Below are 21,242 nucleotides of genomic sequence, written 5' to 3'. Positions count from 1 at the left end.
GTAGTGACAAAATATATATCCTGATTAAAAAAAAAAAGTAAAAAAATTTCGTGAATCTGGACAACAATAAAATGAGTTAAATTATTCTTTTATGTCCAGAATTCAAGTTTAAATTGAAGTAGTTCTACCAAGGGGTGAAAAAACTTTCAGTTTTGTCATTAAAAAAAAAAGAGGAAAACACCCCACAAAAATGCTGGGCCTAATGCCCTTTTCCAGCTCACGTGGGCTGGTGTCTGCTTAGTGGAGCTGTGGTGCATGCTTTCCTTCTCACTTCCCCAGCAGAACTCCTGCAGAGCCAGCGGGCATGCTGAGCACAGAGAGAAAACAGGCTGTGCAAAAATTATCTGCTGCACAGATCAGAGAGGAAAGGGCTGCTTGAGCATGTCATCAGAGTAACAAGGACTAGTCTAGAAATGTGAAAAAGTATGCCAGTGAATTCATGTGCTGAAAGGGTGTCTTTTTACCTTCATATCAGGGATGGATAAGTGAGAGGCAGTTGTTTGCAACTCAATTTCTGTGATTTCAATGACTACTGAAGAGAATTTTTATATTTTATAAAAACCCCATATTTCCTGGATAAAATTTCAGCAAATAATATGAGAGTGCACCTTTTTGTTATGCTTCTTTAAAAGGCTAAGCACAGTTTTTAAAAAGATCCCCTCTCTCTTGCTTTTTGCATGAAAAATTTACCAGAGTTTTCACTTCCAAGCATGCTTCCTCCCCCACTTATGAAGAGAGAGCCTCACCTCTGGGAGTCTCACCATGTGAAAAACAGACATAAGACAAGGTGGTTGGTTTGGCAGATACTCAGGAAGCTGACAAGTTAGGAGGGTTTATGAAAGTTAGGAAAAATAGTAATTGATTTTTTCTTTAATTTAATTTAATTTTCAACAGATGTGCTTGCTTATTGAGAAATAATTGCTCCTTTATTTGTAGTGAGATTTAAAGGTCAGAAAAACTGTTTCCTTTTCAAATAGAATAGAGGCAGCTGAATACTACTAATGCCATAACCTACATTTATCCAATTATACGTTTCATTGAGGGATTGGCTAGAATCCAGATGCAGTAGTTGGAATAAAAGGCTCCCTGTCATTTATGTCTATGTGAAATAGTTCACTGCTTGCCATTGAATCTGCAATACCTCTTATGCTTAAAAAACCCCAGTAAACTGGACTATTATGGAGTGTGCAGTAACCTGCAGAGTGTCAAAGTGCTGTGCAGGCAGGTATTCTGAATTCAGAACATTTTTCCCCTAAAAATCTGCTGTTTTCTTGTGGAAATACTGATCTGTGCCATTGTTTTTTATTGTTCGCTTTGTGTATTTGGTATGCATAGTTTTGGTGGGAAGGGCACTGCCAGAGGCATTCTACCCTAATTTTACAATAACACTAGAATCGCCTCTCCATACACATTTTGTGAGCAGAGCCATCAAGGGACATGGACACAGAGTCTCTGCAGCTCTCAGTTTAGCCTTGTATGTTTTGTCCAGGCTAGCAGTTCTTCACTTTAAAGCAGGTGAGATATAAAAGACAAATGATGTCTGGGCTTCCTGGGATTTGTTTAAATTTGAAAATCCAAGTTTCTCTATGATACTTGTCTAATTTTATGGATGTCCTGTGGAAGATTTTTTCTTTAAGACTTCTGCTTGCCAAACACTGTTTTAAATGAGTTCTCACCCTCTTGTCGTAACTTTGCTTAAATTTTCATACAACTTTGTGCACCAGTTTTTTCTCTTTGGAAAAGGTGAGAAATAAGAACGAGAACTTCCGTTGTGGATACTTTAAGATGCTTACTTCTGCAATCTCAACAGTCCTTTCCAAAATGAATTTATGTTGAAAATCTACCACTTACTGTGGACTTCCCTGCAAAAAACATACCAATATCAGTAAAAATGCACTATTGTCATTAGGATGCAGATCTTTCTACACTTATCTCAGTCTCTATCTCCATAGCTTATGAATACCTACTGGTTAAACTACTACTCCTGTTGAATATATGTTCAATGGAAATGACCACTTTAAAACTGAAGAAGCCCATTTGCATGGGCTCTGAGAAGACCATGTTGTGGAAGGAAAACCTTATGTTCTGTACAATAGCAAGAAATTAAAAGATTACTTATGCAAAAATAGTTGGCCAGCACCAAGTAATTCTAGAAGCGGCATGCATTGGTTGGTACATTTACAAGTTCCACTGATGAGCCTCCAGAGAGGCTGGGGACAGCAAATTTCCCACAGGGTTCTCTGCCCTGTGAAGTGTGGCCACCTGCCATGTTCTTGTGTTTAGTTCTTGTTTAGTAGTTTCTTTGGGCATGTAAAGGCCTAACTTATCTTAACTATAGCTTTTTTTGTGTCTTACTGTATTCACACCCACCAAGAAACAAGTGGGTGGATTTAGGCTATGGGTTAACACAAAGCATATGGCTTGCCTTTTTTATTCTAATGACAAGAAAAGCTATCAAAAAATGCATGCATTAAATTAGCATGAAAGTTTGGCATGGCTCAGACAAGACCATTGGAATGGGCTGCCAAGGCTGCCTTCCCCAAAGCAGCAGCAGTTCTTTGTTACAAACTTTTGGTTAGACCTACATATATTCATACATAGATGTGTCCAGATAGAGAGATACATGCTCAGAAAACTGTTGGTTTTAAGGTATCTCCTTCTTCCTGCCAGTAAATGAAGGGATTTCTCCAGGTTGGAAACATCTTTGGTTTTTATAGTTCTCAGTCTTCCCAGTGTCTTTTGGAGGCCAGAAGAGTTAAGAGACCAAACCTGCAGGACAAATGGTAGTCCAGGCCCAGGTAAGATCAGATGGGTTACACTGACAGCGCACTCCCACTACCCCATCTCATTCCAGGGAAGTCAAGCAGACAGTCCTGTAACTGATGAGGGCAGAAATTCCTGGTCCTTCCTAACAGGCCAGGAGTTCTTTGCTCTCCTCATTCTCAGTGGGAAAAAATTCAAATATACAGGACTGCCCTCAAAAGAGTAGTGACATAGAACAGGAGTCTTCATCCTCAGGAAATGTAAAGATTAATTTTCTACACCTGCAGGATGCCCTCACTACACTTCTCATGTGGGTACTCCTGTTACAGCAACTGCTTTTGCTAAGGGGTGCACAAAACAAGCTGCTGCTGCAAGCAGAGATCAAGGAGCCAATCTTGACCATTCTTAGTTTTAGCAGCATGTCCTAGAAGCTGGTTGGGTGCCCTGGCATCAGCTCTTTGGTCACACTAGCAGTTTCAGTTGTGAGAGTCTGCTGCACCAGCCCCTACAAACAGCCAAAATGCTGCCTCTTTCCATGGGGAAGGGGGCAGGCCTGGCTGGGCATGAGTGCAGTCACTCAAAGACTGTTCTGCCTCGTGCCTGCCTCAAGGGCAGCTTGGAAGTCTTAAAGTGAAGCCTTCAGAATCCAAGGTGCCAGCTGCCCTTGTGTGACTGCAGCACTGCCTGCAGGTGGGCCAGAGGTTACACACAGGGTAACAGCTCAGGTGCACTCCCTCAGCATAGCTGTAATGTAGAGGGCAGAGAAAATCTTGCATGGAAGCCAAGTTTGACGTGAATAATACATCAGTGATCCAGAGATGCATTACAAAACATTAATGAAACCAGAGCACAAAGGTATAAATATAAATGTCCTTGGTGGTTTATTGTTCTTTGTATGTAAGAAGCTTTATTGTACAACTTACACAACTTTAGAATGGAAAAACGGTTAAAAATGTTTACAAAAAAAAGCATGTTCTTAGAAAATTATGCTAGCAAAAACACTGGGAGGAGGGAAGCAAAAAAATCTTCAGTGTGCAAACTTTTTATAAAAATAGAAATACTAACTCTACAGGTAGCATTTCATGATAAATTATTTAAATAGCCTATCTACACAATTATGTGATTAACTATTACAAGGGCAATGAGAAAAATAATTTATAAAAATACAAGCAATGGTATACAAGATGACAGGAAAAAATATAATACAACATCAGAAATTGTATTTGACTTTTTTTTTCCAATGCCATTTCCTTTCTGGGAATACATTTTCTGCAAAGAAATTTTTACTATGTACAGCATTAATTTTTAGTACTACAGTAGCTTTAAAGTTTGTTAGACATTTGAACTCTGCTTGCTCCAAAGGTTTTTCTCAGTCACACAACAATGAGGTAATATTTGTACGTAAAACTTTCACCATGTTCATTTCTTTTTGTTTTTTCAAAAGACAAGGAAATATTATAGGTATAAGGATGCTGCCCCTTCTGTTGGGGAAAACAGTCTTTTAATGTACATCAAGGCCTCTCCCTCTTTTGCAAGGAGCTCCTGAAATTGTCTAGTCTGTGATGAATTCCTTCTTTTGTAGCCGCATGTCACTAGTTCCAGACTGAGCATGCAGAGGCCCAAAGAGGCTGTTACAGGGTTAGTGAGGGCTGTCCTCACGCCTCCTGCTGCAGCCTCCTCAGGGCAGCTCTCCTGGCTCTGGGTTAGGCCCACTGAGCAGAGGTAAAGCATCACAGACATTTCCCAGCACTAGAAAACATTAAGAGGGTGAATGGCATTCCCTCATCCCTAGTGCTATAGATGGGACAGAAACTGCTGCTATCTAAAAGGAGTTGAATTTTAGCACTGCAGAACAGTTGCCTGCCAGGCTACCAACTGCCTTGCACAAAGAAAGGAAAAGCCAGCATTGAGCTCAGACTGAGAAAAACAAACATCCCATTGCCCACACCCTCACTCTTCCTTGCGCCTCAAAGCCTTTATGGGAAAATTGCTCTTTGCAACAAATACATCACCACTATCTGCTCCAGACAAGACTTTTTTTTCTCAACTAAACCCTCTCTAGTTTCAGTATAGAACAGAGACAATAAATAATCTGTATTTACAATCTTACAGTCATGAAGACTTGTAACAATGATTAGGTGGATAGTCTTGACGCATTTCTTGTTGTTTTTATCAATAATCCCTCAGTCATTATAACATCAAGAATAGGCAAAAATAAATATTTTACAATTTTATCTACAGGCCCCTTTTCCTCCCCTCTAAAGAAGCGAGGGGTTTAAAACATCTATGGCATGTAGAAAAGGAATGTTTTCATTACATTATTTTTGTGCCTCTTTAACCATAAAAAGTGAAGCATGTGCTGGTTTCCTGAAGGACAGCACAGTGCTAGCTGAGATGGTGGTGCTTTCTGGCACCATAACTGAAACAACACATTTGAAGGTAAGCAAGGCCAGCATCTAGATCAGGCAAAAACAGAATCTAATCATAAATCCCAGTTCCCCCAAAGCTGGTGTGATCCAGTGTACCAGTTTTTTATCCTCTTTCTCTCCTGCCATAAGAAAAATCAGTTTTAGGATATCTGTTTTGTCCTGTGTAGTTCAGGAGCTGATCTAGCTCACCAAAACCAGAGCAAGGCTATGTTTTATCTGAAAGGTATGACATAGAAAACAATTTCTCCAAGTTAAATGGATGTAAACCAAAGTAGCACAGCCTTCCTTAAAAAATTCTCTACCCCATAAAGAAAGACCTAGAGTTCCCCCTCCCACCCAAACTCCCTCTTCCCCACACAATGAAAGGTCTTCAGTTTAAGTAGTCCACAGCACATCCAAAGATGTTCTTTTACAAAATGCTACTCCATGGGACCTCCAGTTAGAGAGGCAGTGACACTGCACTGTGATAAACAGCAAACAAATGTCTTTCCTACTGAAAGAAGTGTGCTCGTTCAGTGACGACAATTCTCATTTGCAAGACACGTTTGTTTCCTTCCACTTCAGCAGAGGTCAGATACCAAGTATGTTCTCACTTTCATTCTCTCAAAAGCATTCTCTTGAGGCAGGTCATGTGTTTCGAGTCCACATTTATGCAGAAAGAAGAAAGGAAGGAATAATATAATGGTCCCAGGATTTGTAAGGCTAAACGTTTCAAAAGGTGCAATTACCAGCATTTTTAAATAGTCTCTGAATCCAACAATCTTGTGATTACGAATCTGTGAAAAAAGGAAAATGTATATTTAAATATTTCTGTCTATTATGCATCATTATATCCTAGTCATTAATGCCCAGAGACATTTGTAGAGAAAACTGAAAGTACTTTCAATTAGGTACTTCCTTGAGTTAGACTTCATAATCTAATCTATGTAACTATTACATAATAAAGTGACTATTTCAGAAGACTAAGACAGCTGATACTAGTTGTATGCACTTACCTCCACTAAACTTCAATACTGCAATATATGGACAACCTTCTACTTTGCTTACTTTTAAGAAAATCAGCTTTTTACTTGCTCAAGTCAATATATTGCATTTCTACCTTAGATTTTGTCAGATGTGCTCATTCATTCAAATCAGCACTTCAAAGAAGAGTCAAAATGCATTTAATTTCTGGAACTCAACGTGAATTTCTGATACTTTGACATAACACAAAGAAATATACTTAATTTTATATATTTAAAATTTTAACTGTGAAGAGTTTATCAAAGTGTCCTGTTCCTGCCTGCAGAACTCATTTGAACCTGAACCACAAAAGATCACACTTCAACTTTCCCTATTGGCTCTTATGTCTTATGTTCTTGAACCAATTCATTTATATAGGGTCTCTTAAATGCAATGTCATCCTTACCTCTGCATTCATATTTAAGGTCTGAGAAGAACACCATTTCTTGAGAGAAGACAAATAATCCTAGCCGACCACCAGCATAGGTTTTATCGTAGATTGGTCCTGAGTCTGCCATGATTTTCTTCCCTTCATACATTACAACCCTACAAAGACACAACAGCTCAGCCATGTTTGACAAGGTCCTGTGAGGCTTATTTTCACAGGCATCCACTTTTCCTGTGATATTTACTTCAGATAAAAGGATGATAACTCACCTGATGTAGCCGGTCTTTGGTCTATGGCTAAGTCGCCATCTGTATGCAGTGAAGTCTTTCCAGCCTATGTGACGAGGATCATGCCACAAAGTTCTCACCTGTGAAAGAATGTTTTTTATCAACCAAAGGCCAGACATAACAAAGCAGTTATTTTGACATGAAGGTGTCTTATTATTAAAGGCTGCAAATAAGTCATTAGGCTCTGCAGTAGCCTAGAGATAGAAATAATAGAAATCAACTGCATTTAAATTTACTTTTAAAATATGTAAATGGAAAGCTATGACTATTCCACTAACAATTGATTCACTGCTGCTGGGAAGCCTGTCGGCAGCAAGCAATCTTGTTAAGTGTATATTATATTTTACTTGATTAGGAAAAATTATGAAGTTATTGGTATTTCGCAAGAAGTCTACATGATCAGCATGTGCAGGCCCCTTCTAAGTGTCTAATTTTCTGGAAGAACAACCTGCCTTATGCAGAAGAGTATGTTATTACACTGAAGTGCTCAAGTTATCACGTTAAGAGTACTTCAGCATGTAGTAAGTGCCACTCTTACCTGGCCAGGAGTGTTTCCTGTGTGCCACAGAGCATTACGAAGGTGTTCTCCTGGACCAGTGGTGGAATTCACAACTTTGATGGAGAGACCTGAATAGCCTTGAGCTTTGGTTGGTGTGGAGTCCCAGTAAGACTGGGTGATCTGCTTCCACATGACAACATAGAAACGACTGCTAGATTGGTAGCCAAATACAAAGCCAGCATAATCATCATCCCTTTCTGTATTGATAAAGAAGGTACCACTGAAGTCCACAGCGTTGAATTCATCAAAACCTATGGGGACATCAAAGAATAAAGTTTTAGGAGCTACTTTTTTACAATTCTTAAATAACTCCTTAATAGTTACTTAGGTCCTTTTCCTCTCCCCCACCCTAACTAATAAAAACAACAAAACCACTCCTCACCCTCACTAACAAACAAACAAACAAAAAAAATCAAACCATCCCAAACAACAGTGCCTGTTAAATTCTTCCCCTTACCGACTGCAAGGCCAGGGTCACAGTTGACTGTCTGAACCAGTTCTTTACCCTGGTGACGAACAACCCAGTTTGGATCATTTTGGGATGTTCCTTTGGGATCCAGGGGAATCATCTGAAATTTTCGGAAATCGGTCTCGCTAATTTCCACATTTTCAGGGCAGATATCATCAATGTCTGGCACACTGTCTTGGTCAAAGTCATCTTTGCAAGCATCTCCACGTCCATCACCTGTAGGATAAAAGTAATTTTACTGTTTTATTACCACCACTGTTTGTTTCTGAGTCATATAGCTTGGAGTTGAAGTCTGACTTGCAGATCTCTGACTGCCCAGGTACTTGGCAGACACAGGACAGAAGCCACAGCAGTGACTGTAGAAATGCCCTTTCACTCCAGCCTGATAGTGACTTAGGAGTAAGTTGGATATGTGGTCACTTTTACATTGATCTTTACTCCTGAGAAGCACTATAACAACATTCTGGGGTTTTTTTTCTGGTACAGACATTCTGGTTTTTTGTTACTTAGTTTTGTCCAACATTAAAGTGTGAAAAAAATACCATCAAACTATTGAAAAAAACTCTTAAAATGTCATTATGATACTGGCTCTTACCATCAGAATCAGCTTGATCTGGGTTGGCAACCAGTCTGCAGTTGTCTTTGTCATCAGGGATACCATCATTATCATCATCATGGTCACAGGCATCACCTTTGCCATCCTTGTCATGGTCAGCTTGATTGGCATTGGGCACATAGGGGCAGTTATCAAGGTTATTTTGATGACCATCTTCGTCTATGTCCTGGTTGTTGTCACACTGATCACCTATGCGGTCAGAATCAGTGTCTTCCTATCAGAGCAGAAAAAAACCAAAACATTTAAAAGGCCACTTAAAGAAGGCTGAGATAGGGGTCTCTAAAATAGGAGTTTTAATACACAGAATTAATCAGGATTTCTGCTTGCTTTATCAAGAGCTAAGATGGATATAGTGGGTGGATTAATACACACTTAAAACTGCCTGTGCTAACTGGTTTTATGCTGCTTTAGTCTTGTTCTGGTTTTAATTGGAATTCACACCATCAGAAAGCAGTGTGATCATCAGCTATCTTGTGCCTTTGCCACATGTCTCTTCTGTCACTAGTCTACCATACTGGATGCAGGGTGTTTTATCTCCTACCTTCCCTGGCAGCAATGTGGTTTCAAAGGCCAATCCAGGGTTGTACTACTCTGCACTTAGTCAGTAGAGACTGTAACATTAAAACCGTCTACCAATGCTTAGTGTTACATCCTCTACACCACAGCTCAATTTTCTCTATCATAAATGCTCTTCATGCCCCCTGATTCATCAGTCAAGACAATTGTTCCCATGGTGGTGACAGACTGCATTAACTAACTAGTTAGTTAGTGCTTGCTGATCACATATTTTAGCCAGTCATTTGCATAATCAGCTCCTGAACTAAGAAAAACAATCCCGTCATCCCTGAGGTTGCCTCACATTTAGCCTAGTAGTCTTGTGAGCACAAGTGGGTGACCCTGGTGTAGACAGAAGGCATACCATACACTGTTGGATTAGTTACTAATTCTGGCACTGGAAATCCAATATCTCCACTTCTAGAACTTGATTAGGATAGTGTTTGGAAAGCTGTTAGAGTTTAAAAATTTCAAAGTCACAAGAGAAAGGATCCTCCTAAAAGCAGCTGCTTCAAAGGATCTTCAAGCAATTCCCTCCCGCAAGTGGGGAAATAGTAAAGCAAGTGACAATGACTAAGAAATTCTATATTATCTGTTTAAATCCTTCAAGTAACACTGCTTTTGGGCTACATGGCCACACTACACTACATTGCACTGATTTGCAACTGCTTTTCTAACCCTTCAGTCATTCCAGTTGTATCCTTGAAGCTATTAAACTTAGTCTTTTTAATTACAAGATGCCACAGGCTTAATCTACTTCTGCCTTCAGTTTTTGAATCAGTAAGTTGTCTGAGGGTCTAGATTTTTATGAAGGTGAATTTTACTAGTGTCAGAACACGCCTTTTTCTTAGAGAAAAGCAACTTGTGCTGCCTTCTTACTGCTAGCAAAGTTATCTTCTGAAATGCAGTTGGCTTCAAGTTTAGGGACAAGGTTTAAAGAACAGCTTTGTGTCTAAGTGAACACAGCACTACAGGCTATGAAGAGAGTAGTTCCACTACACACATTTTACACATGTTTACAATGTTTCCAAAGTATTTCATATTTTCGCTGTGAGGATCGCCAGAAATGACAAACCTAAGAAATGTTTAGGTGACAAGCACATGCAGTAGTCTCACAGATCTTCATACAGCTACTTTTCAGAAAATACCTAGCAGCTGTTCAGATTCTGAGGGCATGTTATTTGATAAAGGCACCAAATTGGAAAGCAGTAAGAATGATTTGTGACAAGTCAAATTTCAGGTGTAACCTGTTCAAATGTTTTCTACAACAGAGAGCATGCTGTATTTTCTAGCACACTAGTCCTCTATTTATAATTCAAATCCCTTACCTGGTCAGGGTTGTGTTCCAGTGGACAGTTATCACACTGATCTCCAACACCATCCAAGTCTGTATCCCTCTGGTCTACATTGTAGACATACTGGCAGTTGTCCCTTTCATTAAGCACCCCTGTAAAAGTTCATGAATGAAAATCAGACATCTAAATGCTGCAAAGGACTGTATAAAGCCACCACACATTTCTTGATACATTTTTAAAGCATTTTGAGCAGCATTTGAAAGCTTTGAAACGTAACTCATCACTAGCTCTGTCACAGACTTCTGCTCCTATTGCCTTGTGGGAGTGTAGCTAGAATTGAACTGTTCCAAAAGGTATATATTCCAAAGTGAATTTCCATTAGCCCTAACTGTTCCTTCAGTAGCCTTCATGTCCTGAAACCACCACAAGGGAACTTTTGTGCGTCCAGGGATGAAATTTGGTAGGAAATCAGGATTATATTGGTTCATTTGATTTATGGCTGATTAGAAAACCATCTAAAGGAGTGATCAGAGGCCACCTACCATCTCCATCAATATCTATGGCACATGCATCTCCTTCTCCATTGTTGTCAGTGTCAGTTTGGTCAGGGTTGTGATTGTAGGGACAGTTGTCACAGCGGTCACCAACATCATCCCTGTCATAGTCATACTGCTGTGGGTTATAGATGAATGGACAGTTGTCCTGCAAAAATGAGAAAAGCCAAGTTTTAAAATGAATCAAATTAAAACTTTAACCAGATTCTGCTTATGCTTGTACTGCTATATGAAAGAAGAAATAAAAGGTGGGGAAACAGTTAAAACTCAGATGCTACTATCTCAAAACACCTTGTTGCTGGCACGAGTGTATGAATGGCTGATTGAAAAATGAAAATTCACTTCCAAAGCTCAAACAGCTGCAGAAAGTTTGTATGGACAGTTATGCGTATCTAAGGTTTCTAGGATAGCTGTCAGTGCCAGCAATTTCCTATGGTCCTCTCTTAAGATTAAGGTTAGAAACTAGACCCCACCTTTGGGAAGGGGAGTAGGAAAACCACATTCTCAAAGGCTGTTCTTTTCTGTTTCTTACCCGATCATCAGGAATGCCATCATCATCATCATCACTGTCACAGGCATCACCAATCCCATCCTTATCATAGTCTTCCTGCCCTGAGTTAGGCAGATTAGGGCAGTTATCCTACAAAGAAAGAAGTACACAGAGAGATGTTCACTCCTGGTATAATTACAATACGGATTTGAGCAGGTAAAATCTAATAATTAGGCAAAATTGTAACACCTCAGTCAGGTAGGAGTAACCTTACTGTAATTTTCTCAATTTAAGCTAGTCATTACAGTGATAAGTAATTTTAAAAATAAAGATTGGGCTGTTTTTGAGAATCTTACCCTGCTGTTCTTCCCTTGGAGATTGCTATTAGAACAAAGCTGATATAGGTATGGCCTAAATTAGAATCTTCCTACAACATTTACAACAATCAGGCTTCATTTTTTTCCCGTATCACAAGAATATATAAAGCAATACACCAACAGCAAGAACCTCCCAGCAATGCCTTGGCAATGGTATCCCTACGCCTCCTCTATCCCTAGGTTATCTGCAGAGAGAATAGTTTAACAGCTTAGGCTGTTAGAATGGCAGATGGTAAAAGAGGATAAACTTACCTTTTTACAGTGGTAAGTAGCATTGGCAACACAAACCAGGTTCTCATTTGGCCATCCATCCAAATCTGTATCTTCTCCACAGATGATGCCATTGCCAGCATAGCCTGGTTTACATTCACAGCGATACATGGGGTCACTAAAGTGGCCAAGGTAATTGCATTTGGCATTCTTGTTGCAGTCATGTGTTCCATCTGTGCATGGATTACGTGGCTTGCAGACCTAGAAGACCACACAGAACTTAAACTCACTGAAAACATTGTTTTATCCCTCACTTTTCCCCCAAAGATTCAAATACATCCTAATCAATCAGGCAAAAAAAAACCTCATACATGGCTTTCTTCCAGTCCTCAACTCCAGTACCAGTCTTAGTACTAATTATTTTTCTTGTTCAAACCTTATATATTATCAAATGGAACCAAGCACTAAGATATGAGGCACATACTTTTGTATCATTAGTGAATACTCCTGAGTTACTCTTAAAATTATGTGTAACCTCTGAACCCTGCATGGCTGAGGAGGATAACGATATTTAAAACTCATTTTGATCTTCCAAATAAATTGATCAATGCTTTTTTTGTTCTGAACCACAGAAGATGGTGTTTTATCAAATGCTTCAAGTCTTTTTTGCCTAGAACATATAGGTGTTTTCTGTTTTCTAGAAACTTTGTGAGATTTCATAACCCAGAACAAGTCTCAAATTGACAATACCTGTTTGTTACTCATGGCATCCTCAACACTGCGACCAAATGGCTGTGTTCCAGTGAAACGTGGTGGGCAAGGCAGACAGTTGTACCCAGGTTCAGTATTCTCACACCTGTGCACTCCGTTGAACACAAAGCAGGCATCAGGAACCTCTTTGCACTGAAATTGAGTTTGAGATAAAGGAGAACAACAGTTAGCATTATAAAACAGTGATTCTGTCCTCCCTTTCCGTTTTCTTTCGTTCCCTTTCAAGGAGAAAACTGGAGTCTTCTTACCTCATCAATGTCTTGGCAGTGAATGCCATCACCATGGTAGCCAGCAGGACAGGCACCACACTTCCAGGAACCATCAGGGGCACTGGTGCATGTAGCCCCCGCAAAGCAGGGATTAGACAGACACCCATCTGTGAAACAAGCAAGGAGATGTTATGATAAAGGACGCTTTACCATGCTGCTACAGAACTGTATTTGGCTGATATCCTGGTCTAAAACTCTAGCACTTGAGGTTTGCAGACTTTACAGTGGTATTTTCAAGATTATCAACAACGTTCAGATGTTTATGGGCAAATGGATACTCACCAATTGGACAGTCCTGTTTGTTGCAGACCTGAGTCCCTCTAGCTTCACCTACACAAGTCTTCCCACCATACTGAGGCTCGGGATTATTGCAGAGACGGCTTCGCTTCTGAAGTCCTCCTCCACATGTCACTGTGCAAGCATCCCATGGAGACCATGGTCCCCAGTTGCCATTAACTAAAAGGAGAAGAAGATAGAAAACATGCATAGCTTCAAATTCATTGCTACAATGAGTTTCTACCTGAGGACTTTACTTTTGTGGGGAGAGCAGGTCAGACATTGATCTGACACAAATGACAGAATAGACTCCATGGAAGAGGCATAAAAATAGTTTCATCTGAAACTAACCTGTGAGGTTTCATATAGCACACCTCTAATTTTAAAGTGAGAAGAATATTAGAACAAGCTTACTTAGTAACTACTCAGGATGTTCACTAAACTACCAATTACTAGTTACCACTAGGACACACTTACTTGGGCAAGGATCTTTCTGGCAGGCTTTGTTTTCTCTTGCTTCACCCTCACACGGTTTGCCATTCAGCTGTGGTACTGGAGAGTTGCAAAGACGAATTCTAGTAATGATGCCCGTGCCACAAGTGACAGAACATGATGACCATGGTGACCAGTGACTCCAGCCACCATCCTGTTTAACTACAAGAGAGGTTTCTGTTACTCATAATTTCTGAAGACTTCAGCTGTACAGCACCTAGAACATAGACAGTACCAGGACCAAAGACTCCATGTGTTATGGATAGCCTCCTGACTGTCACAGATCAAGTTTTGCAACTAGGGAAATTTCATACCTAAACTGGCATCATGTTTCATCCTGGGAGCAGTGCCCAAACATGCCTGTTTACTGCATTAACTATCTGCTCCCCTCCACCTTGTATTAACAAGTCCTTAAAGCTAGAAGCCAAGGATCCATGCCAGTGGCAGAGCTACATGGTAATCCTTCCTTTTAACATTCAGCCAATAAAAGCAGCTTCTGTTTTACTACCAGCATGAGTAGATTAAGTACTTACATCTCTTATCACACTCCTGAAGGTGGCAAGTCCTAGTCTGCACAGAGGAGCCTTCACAGCGGTTGTTGAGACTGTCACAGGATCGGCCTCTCTGCTGAATCCCATTACCACAGGTCACAGAACACGAGGTCCATTCAGACCAAGGAGACCATCCATCGTCTGCGTAGTCGCTAGCTGCAGGGAGATACAGCTCTGAGTAAGAATCCAGGGAGATGCCTTTCCATACTTTTTCTCCCACCCCTCTCTCCGCAAAAAAGGACACCACTGTCCTCAGAAGCCACATTCATCTTCCTTCTTTGTGTAAGGCCATGAACTCAAACATTTCAGTATGTTGCATATCGTAGGAAATATTTGAACATGTATGATGAAAGTGATCAGCCTCAAAGACACATCAGATTAACCTACTTCAGAAGCACAAGGTTCCCCTTGGATATCCAGCTCTGGTATACTGCAGAGCAGCATGGGTCTAGTTAGAGGTGAACAACTGCTACAGGACTCTGACAGTAGTAAGTACTTACGCCAGCACCGAGGGCAGCACTCCCCATCAGGCACGGTGGCATTGGAACAAGGCATGAGAGGACAGGACACTTTCCGGCATATAGTGGCAGAGTTCTACAATGAATTGTGAGGTTTACAGTTACCAAACAGAATTTAAACAATGTCTGGAGTCTGGGTAAATAATAGGGACCTTTTCTGCAGAACTTTAAGACTCAGTAGCATACCTAAAGCAGAAACCCTTGTATTTAGAGCTAAAATACAACCCAAGAGGTAGTCCCAGGTATTTTCAGTCAAACTTCATCTTGTTTCCATTCTCACCCATTATTATTATTTTTTAGTCAAAAGCAGAAATATTTGGGTTCTGCAGCAGTTTATCAGTAGTAGCTAGCAGATGCTGGTTCAAGTAAATGACTACTATGTGATACCCAAAGTACAAGGTCAGATTTCAAAGAAATGAAAAAAGAATGAGAAGCCAACATTCTTTTCAGTTAATATGGATTTAAGCTGATTATATGGTAAAGATAAAATGAGTTTAGTGGACTCTACTCAAGTGCTGTCCAATCTATAACTTATAATAGAGGTTTTTGATCTGTAAGCCAAACAGGCAGGGTAAGAACACCCACCCCCAATCTCAATAGCAGCTACAGGGCACTGTGTAGTTTTGCCTCTTAAAGGCAGCAGCTTGGTCAGAAGAATGCTCTCATGATTACTATTTTAATTTCCCCAAGCAAATTACTAGATTAAGGCAATTGCAGCAAACATTGAGTAAACAGGCTGGTAGGAACAAGGCAAATGCAAAAGTCACAGTACCATTTGCTGACTACAAGACTAAAGACACAGTGAGCTAAAGAAGCAGACACAGAATTTGAGTTGCCTTGTATTGCACATCTACAAATACTTGACTTTTAGCTTCTAAAGAGTGGCATGCTTATTAACCCACTGTTTGGTAGACTGGTATCCTAAAATGCTTTTGCTAAGGTATACTTAAATAGAACAGGCAAATAATTTAAAGAAATCCTGAAACTGTAAATTTTGTGTATGTTTACAACATTCGGCAGAAGTGAAACACAAAGGTTAAGTATCTTTCCAGGTGATCCAGGGATTTAAACAGCTAAACTGAAATTCAAAAGGTATTGCTGTTCCATATAATCTGCAAAAGCTAACAGGACACACCTAGAAGCATTTTTTAGATGAAGAAAAACACAAGTTTAAGTGCCTTTACTGAGTACTAGAATGTCTTTTTCTATTAAGTCAGCAGGAGGTTCAGTGAGGACAAAATGTAGATCTAGAAAAGCTGATAGTACCATACATTTGTTGTGTTGATAATGACTTTTAGTTTATTGATGCACTTATGTAAAGAATACAAGCATTCCCCAAATTAAGGAACTAAAACCGCTAATGGCTGTATCAGAGTGATACATATAATTTCAGAGTTTCATATAATTTTCTAGAATACTGCTGTTGAGGCAAGGTATGGAAGCTGCCTTTATATCAGAGATCCAGTAGAATGAAATAAACTGAATAATTCTAAGGCTTTTCTAGTATGCTCAGTTCTGTGTACGATTCACTCTTTCTAACAAACAATGCAGTTTAGAAATATCTGTTAATTCCATCTTATGAGTTTATATTCAGGTGATTTTTGAACATGAGGAATCTTACCTGGCAAGTACATTCAGTGCAGCTGTCAATAGTCCACTCCTCTTTATTTTTGTGCAAGACTCCATTATGAATGCACGCTCCAGGAGTGATCTGGACTACTTTGGCAATGATTTCATTTTCTTCAGTCTTGGGGGTGAGAAGCAAAAAGAAGATATTTAGGATTTAATACAGAAATACCCCCTTTCAGAGAAGTCAAAGTAAATATTTTGCTGTTTACATCGGCCCTCAAAAGTCAGGTTATAATTAATTCACTAAGTGCTAGTTAATGAAAGGTACCATGAAGCTGACCATCACTTACCACTTTTCGGACTCTGTCCTGAAGTGCTGTAACCATGGACCGTAGCCCTTGCATTTCCACAAACATATTTGTTAGTTCATCACAGGAAAATCCACAGACTGCTTGGATGTCCTTTGTTTTATGGCCAATGTAATTAGTGCGGATAGCTGGGCTGGAACCATTGATGGGGTTGTCCAAAGTAATGATTGCACTAGTGGCTAAGAGGAAAAAACCAGACATGAAGTAAATGCATTTTATACCACATGCATTTATCATTCCAGGCTAGCACCTGCTAAACAGCTGCCACCAGATTCATTAGGGTGCCTGCAGAAATATAATCTTATTTCTTATGCAATGTGGATTTGCATGTCAGCATACTTCTGAGTTCTGTTTCAACTTGTCTTTCTAACGTAACGAGAAATCTTATTTTTAATAGGTCATTGGACTGAGAAGATTGTAAACTTACAGCTGGAGCAGCCTTTGTTCCGCAGGATAGTTTCCAGAGTTGTTCCAAACACAAACCGCACATTCTGCAGCAGACCCTGTGGACAGAGGAAGAATTACAGCTACTTGCAGCAACTGCAAGGGAAAGAAGTACCACTTGCACTTGGAGAAGACTGAAGGTCATGCAAGATCTTACAGAGCAATTTCACGACAGACAGATGGAAAAGTGAAACATATTGCTCTATTCTCCTTAATGAGAACCAGCCCTGCTTCCTAACGGTCTTATCCTTGAGCATAAGGACTTGGCGACTGTCCAGGCAGGAAGGAAAAAAATCCATGGATTTCTGAATCTCATATAAGAAGCTGAACAATGAGGCTGCAACTACCTGTCTGGAAGCTTCAGTGCCTTCTAATTGCTGCAGAAAGTTCCATCCCTGCAATTCTACTGCTTTACCCTTCAAATTCCATTAATAAAGTTTAGCAGATTTAGAGTTCTTTGTTGCTGTTTAGGCTCGTTGAGTAGGTAATGCACCTTCAAAACAGATGACTGAAAATTCTAGGCAAAAACATAAGTGAAAGCCTTACCTGGAAGTTGTCATTGACTCCCCCTTTGGCAATACGGAGCCTGGCACTGCTGGCGAGGTCCCTAGTGAAGATGTTCTGGATGGGGATGTCCAGCTCAGCATTCTCCATTTTCTCACACCCCACATAGAGCTGAGCTCGGTCCTCCTGCACAAACAGGGTGATATTCTTCCAGTGTCCTGTAGCTAGCAAGACATCCTCTACTGACACTAACTGCTGCTTGCCATCAGCAGAAAGGCTCAGGTCCAGGGAGCCTGCCTTCCCATTTGATACTAGACTGAAGACATGACCAGAGCCATCTTTCTGTTCCACAGAGAGCAGCGTGCCTCTGCTCTTCTTGGCTTGACGGAGAGTGGCCAGGAGAATGAAGCCTTTCTCAGCATGGATGGCATCTAATAAGTCTTGGAACTTCGAGTCAGACACAGCAGGGATGCGACTGGCATCTTCAATGCGGTAAGCAGGGCTGGAGGATTCTGGTCCCTTCACCAGGTACACCCCGGGGGCCCGGCGCCCGGCTCCCTTCTTCATGAAGCCAATGAGTTCAAAGAGATCGAAAACGCTGTTATCATCATTCCTGGACTCTGCAGGGAGAGATCAGCATAAGAACCATGAGAAAAGGACAAGAGGCTGAGTAGGTGTAAATCTCCCAGGACTGCTTAATATTTTGGCTGCTGGTGCACATCGTGCACAGTGCCAAGGCAGCAGAGCACAGACAGTAGCTCTGATAGTGCAGCAGTCCCACCAGGAGCTGCTGTGCAGCACCACATGTGCATTCTTGTACAGGAGCCAGTCGGCGGCACAGGAGTGCCAGGTACCCGCTGACTGACACACAAAGGTAGCAGCCATTCTGGCACCTCATTACACTCTAGCAGCACAGAAATAGACAGCAAAGCCCAGTCTGCAATATTCCTATGCTAGGACATGTCAAAGTGAGTTTGGATAATCTAGCTGAGTGACAGTAGCACAGTAGCAGCTTCTCTGTGTCACCAAGACGGCAGCATAGTACCCCATTCCTTCTTCAGGCAGTTCCTACATCATGTTCCTCCTTCCCTCTGCTCAGTGCAGAGGTAGACAAGCTACATACTCGAGATCTGGGGACTGCGTTCCCATTTCTGAAGGCTACACAAATTCCACACCAGAGAGAAGTTTCCTGTTCCCAGCTAGCTGATGCTCAAATTAAAACGTTTTTGTTCACTGAGAGCTTTGGAGCTCTTTACTACCGAGCACAACTTCATCTGCTACACAGGCACCAAAGTTTTTTATTTTTGCCCCCGGTACCAGCACAGAGCTGTCTTACCTGCAGTGCGCTTGGTCTCTGAGCCGCCGAGCACGAGGAGAAGGAGGCAGAGAGCAGTCGCTGGCCCCATGGCAAAGGTCTGTCTCTGAACCAGCCTGGGGACATACACGAGGAAGGTCACCGCGCTGCCGTCGCACCCACGGCCGGCGCCAGGGAGGCTCCCGCAGGCAGGGAGCTGCGCAGCGGGGACGGGGCAGGTGTCCCCGGCCGCCCTGGGACGGGACAGCGAGAGCGGCGGCAGCCGCTTCAGCACTTACCTGCGGGAAGAGCGATGCGGGCGGTCAGCGCCGGCCTCTGGGTACCGGCGACCAATATCCGCGGGCGGCCCCGACTGTCCCGGCGCGGGAGGGCGAACAGCGGCGGGCAGCTGTAGCGGCGCTGCCGTGACTCTGCGGGCGCCGGCCGCCGCGCCCGGCTATAAAGGGATGGCTCGCATTCCTGGGCCCACAGCGGGCCAATCGGCGGCGGCGGGGCAGGAAGCGGGAGGCGGGAGCCGGGTGGCTCCGGGGCCAGGGACAACTTTCCGCAGGGGCCGGGGGGCGGGGGCGGGCGCGCCCCGCGGGCCGGGGGAGTGAGGGAACGCGGAGCCGCCGCCGCCCGGCTGCACCGCGAGGGGGCGCTGCTCCCTCGGGGCCTCCCGCGCTGCCCGCGGCCCCACGCGCAGCCCGGCTCCCATCGCCTTCCCCGCCGGCAGCGGGAGCCGGGCGAGGCCGTCGGGAGCCCTCGTTCCCTCAGCCGGCCGTGAACCCTGCCTGGCACCCGCCCCCGCCTGTCCCGCCGCCTGCTCGGCGACCCGGCCCCGCTCTGCGGCCCCGGCCGCAGGGGGGGCACCTGGCGGGGCCCTGGAGGAGAGGTGCGCCCAGACGCCGCTGCCTCCGGCTGTCCGGAGCGCTGCTGAAAGCATCCTCCACTTAATTAACGCAATTCACTTAATGAGACCTTCTCTGCCTGCCCACTGGCTCCAATAAACAGCGCACAGCACACTGGGTTCACAAAAGGGCAATAACGCGAATTCTCGTCAGCCCTTCCTGCCCAGCCTTGGTAGAGCCGGGCCCTGTGAGGGCCGAGAGGACAGAGGACGGCAGACTGGAGCAGCAGGGACCTGCTGTCTCCTTTCCACTCCTTGTCACTGGGGAAAAGTGTGTGGGGATGACCCTCAAACAACGTGGCCTTAGGAATTAAATGAATATCACTGTAGTGCAGCTGAGACTCTCCCATAGCAGCTTTGTTTAATGAACAAAATGACTAGCACTACTTCAGCTAGGAATTTCCCATGCAATATGAATTCCAGGTAACAGGAAATCTAAAGGTTAAAAGGTAGGTTCCATATGTCATATCACATTCTGAATGACTAAAAGCGACTTGAGCGTGTGAAACAGCTTTGAAGTAATCAAATTCCAAAAATGGTTAATTCCTCTGCATTCCCTGCCCTTTGTATGCTTGGCATGTGCTTCCGTGGAAAGTGGAGTGTCAGTGAACAAGAAGGACCTAGTCAGGCAATTGCGTGTGTGGTGAGGAAAAATTGGAGTGAGCAGTGACTGAGTTGGACTCTGAACAGTGTAAAATGCATCAGACAATTGTGCTGGCTAGTGTATGAGGAGGAATTACTGCACTACGAAATGCTCTGGGAAATTCTTGACCCAAAGAATGAGGTAGCTGGAGAATTGTGTATATTAGGGCAAAGCCAAAATTGTTGTTTGCCCTTTTAACTTAGAGTATACCACCTGAAGTAGACCTCTTTACTGTACAGTGATTCACTGAAAAAAAACCTCAACTGTCTCAAGATAAAGAACTGAGAGAGAAGAGAAATGATGGTGATGATGAGAGCTGTGTCAGTAAAAAAATCCTAAAAGATCAGCAAGAGAGAGAGCATGCAAGATACATGGACTGTAACCTGGATAGGTTTAACATTTTATGCTAGTTGAGATCGTTTTTGCCCCTTCTTGCAATCAGTATTCTCAGCATAAAGCTGAAGAGCATAGTGAATGCTATATCATATATCACAGAGTATTTCACTTCTGGACGTATAATGGTACAAAAAAGAACAGCTTATCTGTTAACTGTTTGCTGAATAAGGAATTGGTTGGATGGTCACATCCAGTGGGTGGTGGTTAAGGGCTCAGAATCCCGATGGACATGAGTAGGGGTCT

General features: G+C 42.4%; 1 protein-coding gene across 1 annotated transcript; it reads right to left on the bottom strand.

Moving 5' to 3' along the window:
* Positions 1-3,619: 3,619 nt before the first annotated feature.
* On the bottom strand, positions 3,620-19,483 carry THBS1 (thrombospondin 1). The gene is made up of 22 exons (XM_074542798.1): positions 19,350-19,483; positions 19,093-19,187; positions 17,799-18,376; positions 17,236-17,311; positions 16,791-16,987; positions 16,493-16,618; positions 14,854-14,947; positions 14,336-14,509; positions 13,788-13,964; positions 13,317-13,490; positions 13,014-13,141; positions 12,745-12,897; positions 12,037-12,255; positions 11,450-11,557; positions 10,906-11,065; positions 10,397-10,515; positions 8,493-8,727; positions 7,886-8,113; positions 7,408-7,679; positions 6,852-6,949; positions 6,601-6,740; positions 3,620-5,968 (listed from the first exon to the last, which is right to left on the bottom strand). The coding sequence occupies exons 2-22, from the start codon at positions 19,160-19,162 to the stop codon at positions 5,961-5,963; spliced, it is 3,534 nt and encodes a 1,177-aa protein (XP_074398899.1). The 5' UTR covers positions 19,163-19,187; positions 19,350-19,483; the 3' UTR covers positions 3,620-5,960.
* Positions 19,484-21,242: the final 1,759 nt, after the last annotated feature.

The sequence above is a fragment of the Zonotrichia albicollis genome, chromosome 6 (assembly GCF_047830755.1).
Source record: "Zonotrichia albicollis isolate bZonAlb1 chromosome 6, bZonAlb1.hap1, whole genome shotgun sequence".
In the NCBI taxonomy this organism is placed as follows: Eukaryota; Metazoa; Chordata; class Aves; order Passeriformes; family Passerellidae; genus Zonotrichia; species Zonotrichia albicollis.
Note: the sequence above shows the minus strand (reverse complement) of the source record. Positions and strands in the feature narration are given on the sequence as shown.